General features: G+C 37.6%; 1 protein-coding gene across 1 annotated transcript in view; it reads left to right on the top strand.

Moving 5' to 3' along the window:
* LOC139116900 (macrophage mannose receptor 1-like) overlaps nucleotides 1-16,183 on the top strand; it is a 21,612-nt gene extending 5,429 nt beyond the window's left edge. The window contains exons 7-16 of the mRNA XM_070679630.1: nucleotides 1,072-1,169; nucleotides 1,581-1,841; nucleotides 3,443-3,597; nucleotides 4,258-4,354; nucleotides 6,600-6,838; nucleotides 8,828-8,999; nucleotides 9,858-10,118; nucleotides 11,278-11,448; nucleotides 12,759-12,809; nucleotides 14,703-16,183. Of these exons, the coding sequence (XP_070535731.1) occupies nucleotides 1,072-1,169; nucleotides 1,581-1,841; nucleotides 3,443-3,597; nucleotides 4,258-4,354; nucleotides 6,600-6,838; nucleotides 8,828-8,999; nucleotides 9,858-10,118; nucleotides 11,278-11,448; nucleotides 12,759-12,809; nucleotides 14,703-14,935 (1,738 nt within the window). The 3' untranslated portion in view covers nucleotides 14,936-16,183. The remainder of the gene's footprint in view (nucleotides 1-1,071; nucleotides 1,170-1,580; nucleotides 1,842-3,442; nucleotides 3,598-4,257; nucleotides 4,355-6,599; nucleotides 6,839-8,827; nucleotides 9,000-9,857; nucleotides 10,119-11,277; nucleotides 11,449-12,758; nucleotides 12,810-14,702) is intronic.

Below are 16,183 nucleotides of genomic sequence, written 5' to 3'. Positions count from 1 at the left end.
GTACAGAGCCATAACTCAGGCATGTTCCAACTGATTTTATTCAAAGTTGGTACAAGGACATTGACCAATGTCATACAGATGCACGTCAATTTGTTTTGTGATACGATCCAATATGGCCGCCAGGCGGCCATTTTATTACGATTTTTTCATGTACAGAGCCATTACTCAGGCATGTTTCGACCGATTTTATTCAGAGTTGGTACAAGGATATTGACCAATGTCATAGATATGCACATCAATTTGTTTTGTGATACGATCCAATATGGCCGCCAGGCGGCCATTTTATTACGATTTTTTCATGTACAGAGCCATTACTCAGGCATGTTTCGACCGATTTTATTCAGAGGTGGTACAAGGACATTGACCAATGTCATAGATATGCACATCAATTTGTTTCATGATACGATCCAATATGGCCGCCAGGCGGCCATTTTATTACGATTTTTTCATGTACAGAGCCATAACTCAGGCACGTTTCAACCGATTTTATTCAAAGTTGGTACAAGGATATTGACAAATGTCATAGCTGTGCACGTCAATTTGTTTTGTGATACGATCCAATATGGCCGCTGTGCGGCCATTTTATTACGATTTTTTCATGTACAGAGCCATAACTCAGGCATATCTCAACCGATTTTATTCAAAGTTGGTACAAGGACATTGACCTATGTCATACATATGCACGTCAATCTGTTTTGTGATACGATCCAATATGGCCGCCAGGCGGCCATTTTATTACGATTTTTCATGTACAGAGCCATTTCTCAGGCATATCCGCATGTTTCGACCAATTTTATTCAAAGTTAGTACAAGGACATCGACCAATGTCATAGCTATGCACATCAATTTGTTTGTGATGCGATCCAATATGGCCACTGTGCGACCATTTTGTTACGATTTTTTTCATGTCCTGAACCATAACTCAGACATGTATCAAGCGAATTCATTCAAAAGTATTTATCACAGACCTAATGAAGAGGACTCTATCCTCTTTGAGGACCTGTAATCAAAATACCCATTAACAAGTGGGGACTGTGTCATCAACGATGACTTGTTTATTCAATATTTCAGGTGGTCAGATGGCACTCCGGTGGATTATGTCAACTGGGACGAAGGCCAACCAGACGATGCCTATGGACAGGAGAAATGTGTGGAGTTGAGAACAACAGGTTAGGATAGGTGTACCATTTCATTAGTACATGTACATGTATGAGATCGGTGAATCTTTAAAGTGTATGTTTACAGGTATACAGTCACCTGTAATCAAAATATGCCCATATACAAAAATCTGAGAAATTTTGACTAGAGTATATTTTATAAAGGCGACAAAAATTGACGTTGGCGCTCAAAGGGTTAACACAGAGATGATGGCTATTTTGAATTTCAAGAGTCAGTAAATATTGGGATATCTGTTTCTCAAGCATTAAATTTGGGACAGTGGCCTCTGATTTCCTTATCCTTGATTTTGAGAGGAAATGGTTTTAGTTTCCTCATGGAAATTTGAAGCAGAATGAGTTTGAGTCTTTCAATTTTGAGGTTCGTACTCCCTGAAAGCGAAAATCCAATCTCTGATCTTGCAGACGGTGAGTGGAATGACCTCAACTGCGGTGATATTCACACATTTGTTTGCAAGAAACTGACCACAGACACTAAACCCAAGACAGCCGAGCCAACCAGCTTGCCCTCGGGCTACTGCCCAGTGGGCTTCATGGAATACAAGAGCAAATGCTACTCATTCAATGGAGGGGAAGGCACTGAATTATTGGACTGGACCAGTGCAGTCAACAAGTGTGGTACATATGGTGGAAATTTGGTCAGCATACACAGCCAGGAAATACAATGTAAGGATGGCATTGCTTTTCTAATCGCATTCATGCAGAGATTTTGGTATCTGGGTGCTTTATCAAGCATTTGAGGTCTGTATGTCTGTCTGTCGGTACATCATATCCTTAAGGCCATACCAAAGGATTCAAGTGTATCTAGGCAACGGTTGCTAAGGAAAATCTCTCAAATCCTCGGAAATAAGAGTTTTTGTGCATTTATTGACACAAAGATGCAAAACAATGGCACCAAAACCAAGCAGACGCATGGTTGCCGGTCATGGAGCATGTGACTTCATAGATATGCAGATTAGAAATGCATGTTTTTGAAAAGATTAAGCAACTCAAAAAATCCCCATAAATTTATCACAGTGATACTTGACATATATTCCTTCACAGTCCCGGTCATGGATTTGGTCAGCTGTGAAACACATACTATGTTTTGAAATGGCAAATATCTACTTTGTAATTTTCATACAATTTTTAATCCGATTCCTGCTATATCTCCAAAATTATTGAGAATTTCTAAAACGCATGCCTAGCCTTACGTATCTTGACGGTGTCTACAATTCTGCTGAAATTCATTTCAACAGATGGAAAATTTGCCAACTTGAAAGATTTTAAACATTTGCTAAAGAGCAGAAGGTGATAGTTTCTAGAAAACTATGTAAAATGGTAACGATTTTCATGTGCAATAGCGTGCATTTGGAACATTGCTAAGCCTTAGCGATCGTGGGCACATTGAATCCTTCGGTATTGCGTTAAGAATGTTGTTTGTCTGTGTTTTGTCTTAATGTGTTTGTGTGTTTTGTTTGCAAGTTTCTTCTTTTGTGTGGAACTAAAACAGTACTCATGTACCCATTATACAGGTTACACACAGATTGATACAGGTCTATTGGAAATTGCCAGAAAAGGATAGAGTGTAATATTGTCATTTGATCTGTGTTCTGTTCCCAAAAGCAAATGTGTATCCCTGTTGACTTTTTGGCTAAATCACAGTGTAATCTGTATCAAAGATTGCATTCCAATAATACTCAGGGTCTGTCGGCTCTTGGAAAGTCCTCGAAAATCCTTTAAGTTTTTCAGCCTCTGAAAATAATCCACCGTGCACAATTTTTGAAATACTTGTCATGATGATAAAAATGATATTTAAAACGATATATCGTAAAAAATTACAGATAGAAAATGTAAATATTTTTGCTGATAAAAGTCCTTGAAAATTGCTCTAGGATTTTTAGTGACTTGATCAAACCCAAAAAATCTGACGTTCCGTGTACATACCAGGAAAAATAGCATTTTGAGGCATTTTTATAATTATGAACGGAGAAAATGCTTTGCTTTAACATATGTGTCTTTGTGATTTCAGCATTCCTGACAATACTTGTCATGATGATAAAAATGATATTTAAAACGATATATCGTAAAAAATTACAGATAGAAAATGTAAATATTTTTGCTGATAAAAGTCCTTGAAAATTGCTCTAGGATTTTTAGTGACTTGATCAAACCCAAAAAATCTGACGTTCCGTGTACATACCAGGAAAAATAGCATTTTGAGGCATTTTTATAATTATGAACGGAGAAAATGCTTTGCTTTAACATATGTGTCTTTGTGATTTCAGCATTCCTGACAAGCAACTTGCGGGACTACACATATTCCATGTGGATCGGTCTCAGCGACACCTTGACCAAAAAGAAATACCGCTGGCAGGATGGTTCAGAGGTTGACTACACCAACTGGGCTCAGGGTGAACCTAATGGCGAGAGAGATAATCAGGTAAATCTGTGGTGACGACAAGCAATTGAAACTGATTTTGTAAAGCACAAGCTCTGACAATGGGCAGTATCTCAGACGCTTGTATCTTATTGGTCACCTCACAACCTTTGACATCAGTGAATCATTTCAAAACAGCCAATCAGCTTCACAATAGTTATAGTTTGCGACTCAGTCACACTGAATAATTCCAATCTGCCAATCAGCTGTAACCTTCCAAGCAGCTACACATTTAGTCAAAGATGTGTTGTCGATTTGCATATTGTTAATGTTGATGGCCACTTGAAAGGAAACATCAATTCACTGATTCAAAAGTGCTATGATAGGATTATGATAGGATTCATCTACAGTAGGCAAACGATGTAATGAGTGATTAGTATGCAAATCCTTTATGATTAAGTATGCAGATAACTCATCATCAATGTTGCATATTCATGTATTGTGGAGCATTGTAATGTCTCCTTTAATTAATGTTGAAATTTATGAAGTGAAAGGTGGAATAGACCAAAGTGTATGTAAAAAACCGATTGTTAATTTATCAGTGTAATAGATCAAATGAAAGTGTTACTGTATTGACCATGTTAATTATCATTCTTCAGGAAACTGAAAGACAATAATTTACCAGTTTACAGGAAAATGGACATAATACATTTAATCTTACAGGAACACTGTGTTGAAATGCATTTTGGCGGTTACGGTGGCAAGTGGAATGATGCTAACTGTGATAACAAACTGGGATACTCATGTGAGACATTGAAAAGTAGGTATTCAACCCTGCAACTATTCAAAATCTTGGAGGGTGTGGAAACACACTGGTGTATTCCTGACACCAATTCATGTATACTTATACATTTAATTATATGTATAGACATGTCAGGGATGACACGAAATTATACAACTGTGAAAGTCTGTGTTGTTGGTATGTTATTGCCAGTCCCTCTATCTACCGGTCTGGAAACGTGGCTGGTTTCTTTGTGACACTCCGTGATATGAACAAACACACGATTCACAGCTTAAACAAAGGACACTGACAATGTTCAACTGGCCGTTATATCGATGTCGCTACCCCACGATCCTATGACAGCCGCAATGTGATCGTTCAAAAACATGACGTTTGTGGGTTGTTATTTTCAGAATATCACAAAACATTACAACTTGTTCCCTTTAGAAACATTAAACAATTTATTTCTTCATTAAATTGGTAACGTTGCCCCTCCAGATAAAGCTTGAAAGGGACCACACATTATGGTTGCATTATGATCACGATCGAAAAACAAAATGGCCACGCACTGTTCGCAAGTGTCATGGACTATTGCCCGAAATCAAGAAGACAGGCAAAATCAGCTGAATATTAACATCGACAGCTGAGTAGTTCATTACCAAACTTGTTATTGTGTTGACATGATAGCATTTTGTAAAAGGTATTTACTGTGCCTGAGCGCGAGCGTACGTATCGAGAGTTCGCCATATTGACGCTACATGGGAAAATATGCGAATAAAATCTACGTGCATTTCTGCAGTTGTCGTTCCTATTCTGCTCAGTTAACAGACATGATTTCACAGAATATTACACAGAAAACATATTTAGATCATATTTGGAGGCACTGACAACTAGCATTGCAAGAGAAAGAGAACAAATTTTCCGGTGTGTTTCCAGCCGTGCCTGAGCAAGCGTATGTATCGAGAGTTCGCCATATTGACGCTGCATGGGAAAATGTGCGACCACACAACTAAAATCTACATATTGCATTTCTGCAGTTGTCTTTCCTATTCTGTTCAGTTAACAGACATGATTTCACAGAATATTACACAGAAAACATATTTAGATCATATTTTGAGATACTGACTACTAGCATTGCAAGAGAAAGGGACGACAAATTTTCCGGTGTGATTCCAGCCGTTGCTTGTGCTACGTCAACACACTCGCAGCGGTCAACCCCAGAAATTATCGCACACTATCATCATTTACGATGGGATAAGGATCACGAAAAACACACCACCGGTTTCAGGATATGATAATTTCTGTCTTCGTGTCGTAGATAGACGCAGAGAACACTTAATAGAGCCAAAAATAGCGAAAATTCGAGAAAAGCTACACACAATCGGGGACTGGCATGCAGGACAAACCCAAGCTACGCATTATCACGTGACTGGCCCTCGTATCGTGGTTCAGCTGTGCGGTCTAGGTGATTGACACCTTTTACAATAGGCGTTTCCAGACAGGTGGATAGAGGAACTGTGGTTATTGATATGAAACCCAGTTAAATTCTGTCCAGCTTATGAATATGTATCTTCTTTTTCCGTTGTTTCAGTTTTCAGGTTATAGAGCAAGACAAGCACCAGAATTTATTGTCCAAGTGCAGTGTGTACATGTACTATGTGCACGATTGCAAAACGTCTGCACTTTCCGCTTTAACAGGAAATTACAGGGCCATGGGCTCATTATGGGGGATTACTGATGACACATTCATTTGCCTACACTGCGCGGGAGTCTTCAATTCTCATAGCATCGCTTTGACCGTATGATAAATTTGAATAATCATGATGGGCACTTTCGTAACATATGCAAAGAGGGGTCAAATGGTCGTACAGAGAACAAATTTTGAAACATATGCGTTCTCAGACAAAAAACTGAAAATTTTTTCAGTTTATTCAGTTTAGTGGCTATATATTCACAGACATATACAAGATTCAATGACAATGAACACCTGAAACATGGCAAAATTATGGGATACTTGGACCAAACACAGCACTTCCGATCAGTAGCATGGCTTTTTTGCATTTGCATAGATTTACGATAATCTGGCTTTTATAGGGGAATTCCTGTTTAACCCTTTCACCACCATGGTTTGAACCAACTGCATTGTTTTCTGTGGTAAAGTTGGACCTCCAGAGAGGGAAGTGGGGGTGAAAGGGTGAAAACAAGTATGTTTCTTGATGGCATCATGTGAATTTTGAATTGAAATTTCCCGTCACAACATTTTCGTGTGATTTTATCATCAAAGGTCCGTCAAACCCACCACCGACGGTTGCACCAAATAAATGCCGAGCCGGCTATACCCACTATTGGAATGGCTGCTACAAGCTGCTGACTGGATCCTACACATGGCAGGCTGCCAGGGAGTCCTGCACCCAAGATCAGGCCGACCTTGTGAGCATTGAAGATATCTACGAACAGGCCTACATTGAAACATACATGTATAGTGCGAACAAGCCCCTGTGGATCGGTTTCAACGATGTTGACGTGAGTTTGTAATTGTGTGTGAAATATCAGTATTTAAGTCTTTACCCCTTAAGATTAGAGAAGTGATGTTTCATCAGTGGTAGGCATTTCCTGTAATTTTCTCAAGTCGAAAGTTAACGACAACACGGTTGGGTCTCTGACATATCAAGTCTTCTAGGACGGCACAGTAAATGTTAGTTATCTGATGATATGTACTTGACTAACTCTGTATCGCAACTATGCCTTTGCATGACATAATATTATGGTTATAGTGATGCTTTTGTATTTGTGAATAAACAACTATTTTACGTGAACAAATAATTGGTTGGGCAAGGTACTTCATACCTTGAAATTGAAAAACTTATTAAACCGTTTACCAAATTTTCCTCAAAGTCACTTAAAGGCACTGTTTGCAATCCCTGGGATCGCCTTTGTTTTAAAGTGGCACTCCCATTTGGTAACATTTTTAAAACACATTTTTTTAGTGCCAACGGTCGATATTTGACGTGGCGACTGCACGCGGATCGCGAGATATCGATAAAAACATATCTTTAAAAAAGTAAAAGTTTGAATTCCGGTGGCCCACCTAAATTCAGCTTCCGAACATCGAACGTTCGGCACTGGGGCCATTTTCAACTAAGCTATGGAGTACAAGTCTACACTGACGCTGCTGTACGCCACAGTACCACTTGCCTCGGTGATCAGTCACGCCCCGTGGGAGAAAGCTTAGTCTTACTGACTTGGTGATAAAACGAAAAACAATTTTTTGCTGATTCCACCAGAATTCGCATAGGTGACTAGCCCAGTTACGTGCGGTTGATACATTGCAGCCACCGCGTGGTATGCACAAACGCATACCACGCACGCGGCGAACCACAGGTACTGTGTGGCAGACGACAAAATGTAGTCATCGGAGGTGGCTAATATTTAACACATAAAAACTTATGTTTATGTGGTATTGGTTAAAATATAATACAACTGATTTAGAATAATGACAACGACAAAGCTAAGAAGAAGTTTTCAAAAACTGGCCTGTGGTAAAGGCATAATGCTGTATATAAAGTCTTCGCAGTGGGAGGTAAAATTGCATCGTTCGAACTTATTATGGACTCCCTAGAATATCGTCAATCTGCACAACAAAAAATCTTCGATGAGTTTCGCGTCATAATCAGAAATGATCGTAAAACTTCGGGATGTAAAAATACGCTCGGGAAATGACATGTTTTTATCGATATCTCGCGATCCGCGCGCAGTCGCCACGTCAAATATCGACCGTTGGCCTTAAAAAAATGTGTTTTAAAAATGTTACCAAATGGGAGTGCCTCTTTAATCTGTAAGAGGATTATGTCGGTTTTGTTTTCTATTAATCTGGTGGGTAAACTTTGTGATGAAACAATCTGGTGCCAACACAGGCCTTTAAAACCATTTCCTTTCGAAATCAATAATATGAAGTGGGTCACCCTGCAAAATTTTGGCACTGTAGAAGCAAATTACCCTATATATATACCCATTCTTGAAAGTAACTCTATGAGAAAAATACAAGTTTTCATTTTCACAAAAACAGGTGACCAAATGGGCCCCCAAAAGTGTGGTAGACCAAAAATTTATTGGGAAAGTTCGAAGTCCATTATTGATTCATTCATTGTAACTGAAGGACAAATGTGACTCATGTCTGTGAATTATTTTTGTCTGCAAATGCACTTGCCTGAGGGTGCCTTTGATGGTGAATAAATACAAACATACCCCCTAAGATAATGTCAAATCTTAATACAGTTCAGTGTTTGCTCAGTATTCTCAAGTGTTGCCCCTGGCATCAACTGTCGAAGATCAGGGAAGGAAATCCTATTTGGAAAAAACAACACGGATCAAAAGTCCATACGCACGGAGGAAAATATAAGAATCATTGCACTGGAAACAAAAAGATACATTGTAAGTTCACAGGTCTCTTAACGAATAAGAAAACATAGTTGTCACTCTAAAAGCATTTTTTTAATTTTTACTTGATAACAGCAAGCAGGGACGTACAGCTGGAGCGATGGCTCGCCAGTCTTTTACACCAAATGGGGAAACGGTGAACCAAGTGTCATTACTGGAGAGGGCTGTGTACAGCTGGGTACCGATGGCGGCTGGGACGACACCACCTGTTCATTGATGACTAATGCGGTGTGCAAGTACTACCTCGGTAAGCATTGCATGATGGGATACATTCAGTAACCAGTCCATAACATGGGTCCGTAGCCCCATCACGTCTCCACAGTGACCAATTACAGAATCCAATGTGTATTTTGTCATATCACATGAAATTGGCTGTATTTTTTTGTAACAAATTAACACAAAAAATAAGAAAATATATGAAAATAAGGCCACCCGTCAATTTTAGACCTTAAATTTGTCCATGGAATTGGCAAAACTGAGCAAAGGGGGATAACTTCTATGTGTAATCTTGGGGATAACTTCTACTTAACTCGCAATCTTGAAATCCAACTCTGTCAGACTTTTTCTTAATATTAGCAGATGTGCCCTTAAGACACAATGTATTCTGGTATTATGCACCTTGAAAGGGAAAAACGACTTTTGCTCAAACTTTCCTCAATGAAACTTTCAACCATTCTCTTTCAAAATCAAGAATAAAAATTAGGGCTTTGTACAAGAGAAACAAATGACGCAAAATTTACCCGTATTTGAAATTCAAAATGGCTGCCATCCCTGTGTCAACTCTATCAGAAAAGTGAAATTTTTGATTATCAAAAGAGTATGACTGTGAAACTTTTTCTTACCACAAGAGCTTTAAAATGAACCCGCACAAGTGGTAGACCAGAAAATTTTCTTTATAAAATTTGACAGCCCGAATATCTGTCCCCGAGGTGCACTCTCATAAGGTTGTTGTTGTTATTGTGAATGATACCATTCTAAGACCGCAACAAGAAGTGAGTATACCTGCTGGTACACTGCAGTACCATGCTGATGTTATTTTATATACATGTATGTGTACAACCATCTCTCTGAGCAAAACTTTCCTTTGAATAACCCCACCTTGCAGGAAACAAACCCACCACGCCAGCTCCAGTCGCAGGAAGTTGCAATTTTGGAAACCAAACCACGTGGAAAGAGTATCATAAATATTGCTACAACATGGACGGTGCAAAAGACGCCAAGAGCTGGGCAGAGGCATCCTATGAGTGCGATAAAATTGGCGGATACGTGGTCACAATTGATGATGCAGACGAACAGAACTACATTGAAAATATCATTTATGAAAACAGCCTAAACATCTGGTTGGGGTTGGTCAGGACAGATTTAGGTAAGCTGTTTCAGAGAACATGACTTGCAGTGTAACAAGACTGCAGTGTGTCTGTTGTACAGGGCAAATAAGACAAATATCAATGTTCATGAACAAACAATGACCAATGTGCAATATGACTAAGCCCTTGTGAATGGAAAATGAAGTGAGGGTTTCCTTCAAACTTGACATTGATTTCCACCAATGAGTGTCGTGTAACTGTCATTGGCAATACTGCCAAAGCAGATTGGATTATATCATTGAACAAATACAAGCGTATATACCTGCCACACCACGTAAACTCACAGGTCACCATATCCAACTGATTAAGGAAAGCAATGACTTTTGAAATCCTTGTAAAGAGACCAAACTGTACTCTTGGCATTGTTTTGTCAGGAACAAAAATAGTGGTGATGATATGACGATTGTTGAATACAGCCTTGCTCATTACAGCAGTGTTTGCAGTCTGTTAGAGCAGTCACTATCATGTAGAGTAGTAAATGGCAGTTACACGGGGTGTTCTAGTCCTCTCATTTATATGCCTACATATTCATAACTCAGGGCGGGAAGGGAGCAGGTTTAGTGTATTTAACTTGCTTGAGAACAAAGGCTATATTTCCTTGCAAATTATTAACATGAAACTAAGACCTAATCAAGGAACTCGTACCTTCATTATTTTCTTTTGAATTGTCCTCTCAATCAAAATGCCAATGGAGGTGTATATAGTTGATAACTCTTTTGACAAGTATAAAGATGTTAAACGATTTTCTGAAGTTAATCCTTTGGGTGCCAAAGTCAATTTTTGTTGCCTTTATAAAATGTAACGCTGGCAATTTTTTTCAGATCTAGACAATTTTTTTCAGATTTTTCCAAAAATTTTTTTATCGAAAACAATAGCCAATGAAAAGTGAAGGCCATTTGGTCCAAAATTATGAAAATATTCCAGAAAAATTCATAAAAATTTGTATAATTTTGGGGGGAAAATTAGAGCACTCAAAGGGTAAATATAGACATGTAATTGGTAATCATTGACTGTATTGCCCCTTACCATCACACAAGCTTTAACACTGTCATCTACCACACTTCAAAGTGCTAGATAAAGCAAAATCAGAGCCAGCATCAGATTTCAACTGAATTTTCCCATATTCAATTCTCTGTATGCTATTTGATAACTTATCAGGTGGCTTTGAATGGGTCGATGGCTCACCCCTTGACTACACAAAGTGGAACGAAGGCGAACCCAACAACTACGACAATATTGAAGACTGTGTGGAGCTGTACTACTACACCAAAAACTGGAACGACGTGAGCTGCTACAACTCAGCTGGCTATATCTGCAAAAGACAGAAAGGTAACTTGATGTTTACAACCACACCTATTTGCAAATACTCCCAAAGTTGTAATCACGCTCTTCAGAAATTTCAATCTTTGTTTAAATCTATCAAGCATTCAGTAAAATTTCGAGCAAGAGCTCAGAGTGTGACATAATGATATTCATTTATGCAAATGATGTTCATTACCAGTGATTAATATTCATGATTTTCATCATGCAAATTTCATGAAATTTTGACCATAGTTTGGCATTATTGTTTTCTGTGGAGTAACCCTTTAAGGTAAAGGGCGACGAATTCGGACGCGCACACGCTTTAGAACGTTTCTGCGCAGATTTAACTCCAGCCTGCCGCAAATGGGTTATTTTGTAGAGCATGTATTTAACATCCCCTGTCATTGTTAAAGTTGCGCTTTTACCTAATTTTTTGACCCAGTCTCTTAAAAATACATGTGACCTATAACCTTGTCATATTTTGACCCCCTAGGAAGCTGGTTTTTATTCAATATGAGCGAAAAATTAACATTTCTCTCCCATTTACATGGCGCACATTACCCATTCACCTGGAGATATTGTAAAAAGTAGCGTGGTGACACCCTTTTATTAAAAGTGTAAACTAAATGGTATTATGTCAGGATTTTATTCGCCAAGTTTGGTCAAAATGACACCATTCAAAGCGACAGGAAGAAAGTTCGAAAATTATGTAGTGATATAATTTCGATATCGTCATTTTGTAATCGATACTTATGTTAAAATTTCTTTACAAACATCATGAAAGCTATACATTCGATAGATATGAATCTTAAGTCTTTGTATTTATTAAAATTAACTCATTTGCTAAGTGTTTTATAATTGTTTTCTTTATTTCTAACGACGCCATTTTAACGTCCGTTTCCATGGAAACGAGCGTGGTGACCCCCATTTTTTATTTCATTTTTGCATTTGCACAACTTCCAAGAATATTTGTGCAAAGTTTCAAGAAAATGACACCACAACCTAATTTTGACGTATTCGTAGTACTTCACCTTAAATATCATCTAGTATGGTTACTGATATTCAGTGCTATTGTTCAGGCATGTGTTCACAGGAAAGCAAATGATCATGATATTTTATCATATTTGTATCAAGGAGGACTTTCTCACCGAGAGTGAAAGATCTTCAACAAACAATTACCTGACAGGTTCTGATGATAATCTTGTGGATCAGTCAAATCACAACATTTGCTCAGATGAGTTGCATGTGTGAAAATCACTTGATTATCTAATTACGCCTCTCTCTCTCTGTCTCTCTCTGTCTCTCTGTCTCTCTCTCTCTCATAAACTCATTTACAGCATATGAGAGAACAATGCCACCAGATGGTTCAAACCCAGGAAGTCAGTCAGGTGATTAATACAGTTAACTGATTATTACTTTCTTTCAACGAGAAAAGAAATAAAACATAGGGCCAAAGTCCCTGAAGCTACTATAGACATGGATACAAAATTAAGTATTTCCTGACTGTATGAAATCATCTCACTAAGGTCATCCTAGGGACATGTAAACCAACTATTAAAGCTGTCTGACCAGCGGTTTTGAAAAAACAAGCGACTCAACAGTTGACAGAGCTCTGCTGTGTTATGTAGAGAATAACCTTTTGTGACACATGTATTGATGAAGAAGGTGGATATCTTTGATAGCTCATTTCAGGATGGCCCGACCAAAAATGGAAAAAAATTCCGTAAAAATACAGATTTGCATATTTCATCAGACTATATTAGTCTATAATAGCAAATAAACCAGAGTTAATTACATTCTAATTAAAGTAAACAAGACTTGCTTAAATCAAGATTAAGTCATAAAAAAACAGCATATTTGTCAGGTTATAAAGAATCTTGAGCTGGTTACCTTTATCAGTATTTTCATCCTATTAACCAAGCACATTTTAACTTTCAAATTAACATTGTAAGTAAGTTCTGTTGAATAAGTTGAGACTGTACGTACTCAGAGAAAGCACACTGAAGAGACAAATGTTTGAAACTTAAGAAGTTCAAGGTCATCAAAAGCATTATAAGGAATCATGTTACACTTTCATTGCACTGTTTACACAGATTGCATAATTGCTATAAATAGCACATGAGGAATCTTACAGCCAAGCTTTACCATAAAAACCCTATCACTTTGACCACTCTTTTAATTGACCACTCTATTTTTTTCCTCAAAAAGTAATCTTATTTTATCCTTACCAAGTCAACCATAAATGGAAATTAGAACTTTCTCTATCTCTATTTATTTGACCACCCTATCATGACAAACTATTATGAGCAATTTCTTTTAGATAACATAAATGGTGGTTCAGAATATATCAAAGTTGGGATTCAGGAAAGTTGCCTTTACATGTTTTAATCCTCAATTCACTATGAACTGTCAAAAAAAGTTTAACTTTCTGATAATTCCACACTAAAATTATTTTGGCTTTGATGATTTCCTAATTAATTAAATTATTTAAAAACATATTAATTATTTTTTACTGGGTGAATTGATAGGGTTTTTACAGTACAAGAATTACATACAATGTAAGTCAAACTTTGACCAAAAATGACAAAAAAATTCCTTAAAAATACACATTTGCATATTTCATCACAATTTGAACAAATCTAAGTTGGGTTATCCCTAGGGACCTGTATACCAAATAACAAAGCTGTCTGACCAGCGGTTATGAAGAAGAAGATTTTTTACCAAAAACACCTTTTTTGGCATTAATTTGCCTATTTTCAACAATATCAAAAAATAAAAAAAAATAGTTTCTAAACATCATATTTTTAATCTACACAACAAATATCAAATCAGTAAGTACAGCGGTTCTCAAGATATTTGAGTGGACGGACGCCTCACAAACGGACATACATACATACATACATACATACATACATACATACAGACTGACGACGGACGCCGGACGGATACCCATCCCAATAGCTTCTATAGACTATAGTCTATAGTAGCTAAAATGAATAGCAGACACAGGAAACCAAAAGCCATTATTTTGAACACACTTGGTATTCCTTACTAAATGACATCACAGATTCAAGTTCACAATCATAGACCTTTGTAGAGAGAAAGTGACAATTCTTGTTACTATAGTTAGTCTTGGAGAATAAAAGAAGTCAGTACCTTACTAAACATTGTTTTCAAACGTCAGATTAACCATTTTATGTTGTGTCATGTGTGCAAATTTGTGAACAAAGTTGGAAATTTTCCTAATCATATGTTTATTTGTTTGCTATTTATGTACTCAGGTGGTCTGTCTGGCGGTGCTGTCTTTGGTATCATCCTTGGGGTTGTCTTGGCGATAGTGGCTGCGGGAGCTGTCATCTATGTTGTTTTCATCCGTGGCGGTCTTGATCTCTTCTCTTCGAAAAAGATGGCGGATACGAATCCATCGGTGGGATTTGATAACACGTTGTACAGTACTTCTCCTTCAGTTGGAATCGACGACAAGGTCAAGTTGGATTTCAATGACAGTGCTTAGTTGGATCATTTTCCTGGTTTTTTTTTCAGCGTTTCTTTTTTACAAGTGTCAATGCAACTTTTTCCAAAATGCCAAAAGGAGTGTTTTGAACCAGGGAAGATATGTCTCGAAAAGTTTAATGATCTGAGCATATTTACACCAGGACTTTTTCAGATGTATTGTGATATAACCCTCCAAAACTTTTATTGAAGATTTTGAAAGCATGGAGAGTTAAAGGTCCTTGAGCTTCTTCTCTGTGTAATAAATAGACATGAAAATATCTGACAATTTTCTAAGATGTTCGTCAAACTGTACAACCTAAACAAGATAGGCATTTACTGTAATACAACAACATTCATATTTCTCCAAAATGGAAAGTGAATTCAACAGTTTTCTTTTTTCATTTTAACTCTTTTCACCCCCAGTTCCAATTGTAGAGGTTCAGCTTTCCCATAGAAAAAACATGGTGTTGGATTATACCATGGCGGTGAAAGGGTGAAATTTCCTGACAATTTCATGAACTGGTCATATTACAATGAAAATGAGTAGATACAAGATTCCAGTTGGGACCCTTATATCAGATCATCAGTGTGTATATTCCCCACATTTCTTATTTTGCATATTGGCATGGAAATACAGCCCATTTGTTATTTATCTTGTTTAACCTTACACTTGCAGTTGCAACTTGTGGGTCTTTTAAGATATTGTGTGAGTACAGTCGGGGAACTTGGAAAAAAATTATGAAATTGGATGCGAAGTGCACATGCACCGCGCCAGAAACAGAACATCAAATTTTACATGATTTTGTTCATATCGACTGTCAGGTGGTACGCTTTTATGGAAATTTACATGCACGTTGTCCGCGAGATCTCTCAAATGATTTGCCGACACAATTTTTTTAGAAGAACTTCCAGTAGTTTTTATCTATGTCTTGTTGATGCTTGAGGTAAACGATGCCAGATTTCTAAGGAATTTTTTCTAAGGGGGGTTAAGACGGTTGGCTGGAGAAGACCGTATGCTAGGTGTTAATAGATGTGATACATTTGCATAATGACGTACCAATGTACCTATCACTATGGACACGCATACCATGTACTTTGTTTTCAGTGTTTATGATATTAATTTATATCGAATATTTGAACCTTTGATCGGTTTTCACAAGCAAGCTTGATTAAAGTCATCCTCCAGTTGTCATAAATAATGATATGTAAGTAGTCTCTGTAAATTCTGTACAAGATGTTGAATAAATATGCGATATTTTCACTTTGA

Source organism: Ptychodera flava, chromosome 18 (assembly GCF_041260155.1).
Source record: "Ptychodera flava strain L36383 chromosome 18, AS_Pfla_20210202, whole genome shotgun sequence".
In the NCBI taxonomy this organism is placed as follows: Eukaryota; Metazoa; Hemichordata; class Enteropneusta; family Ptychoderidae; genus Ptychodera; species Ptychodera flava.
Note: the sequence above shows the minus strand (reverse complement) of the source record. Positions and strands in the feature narration are given on the sequence as shown.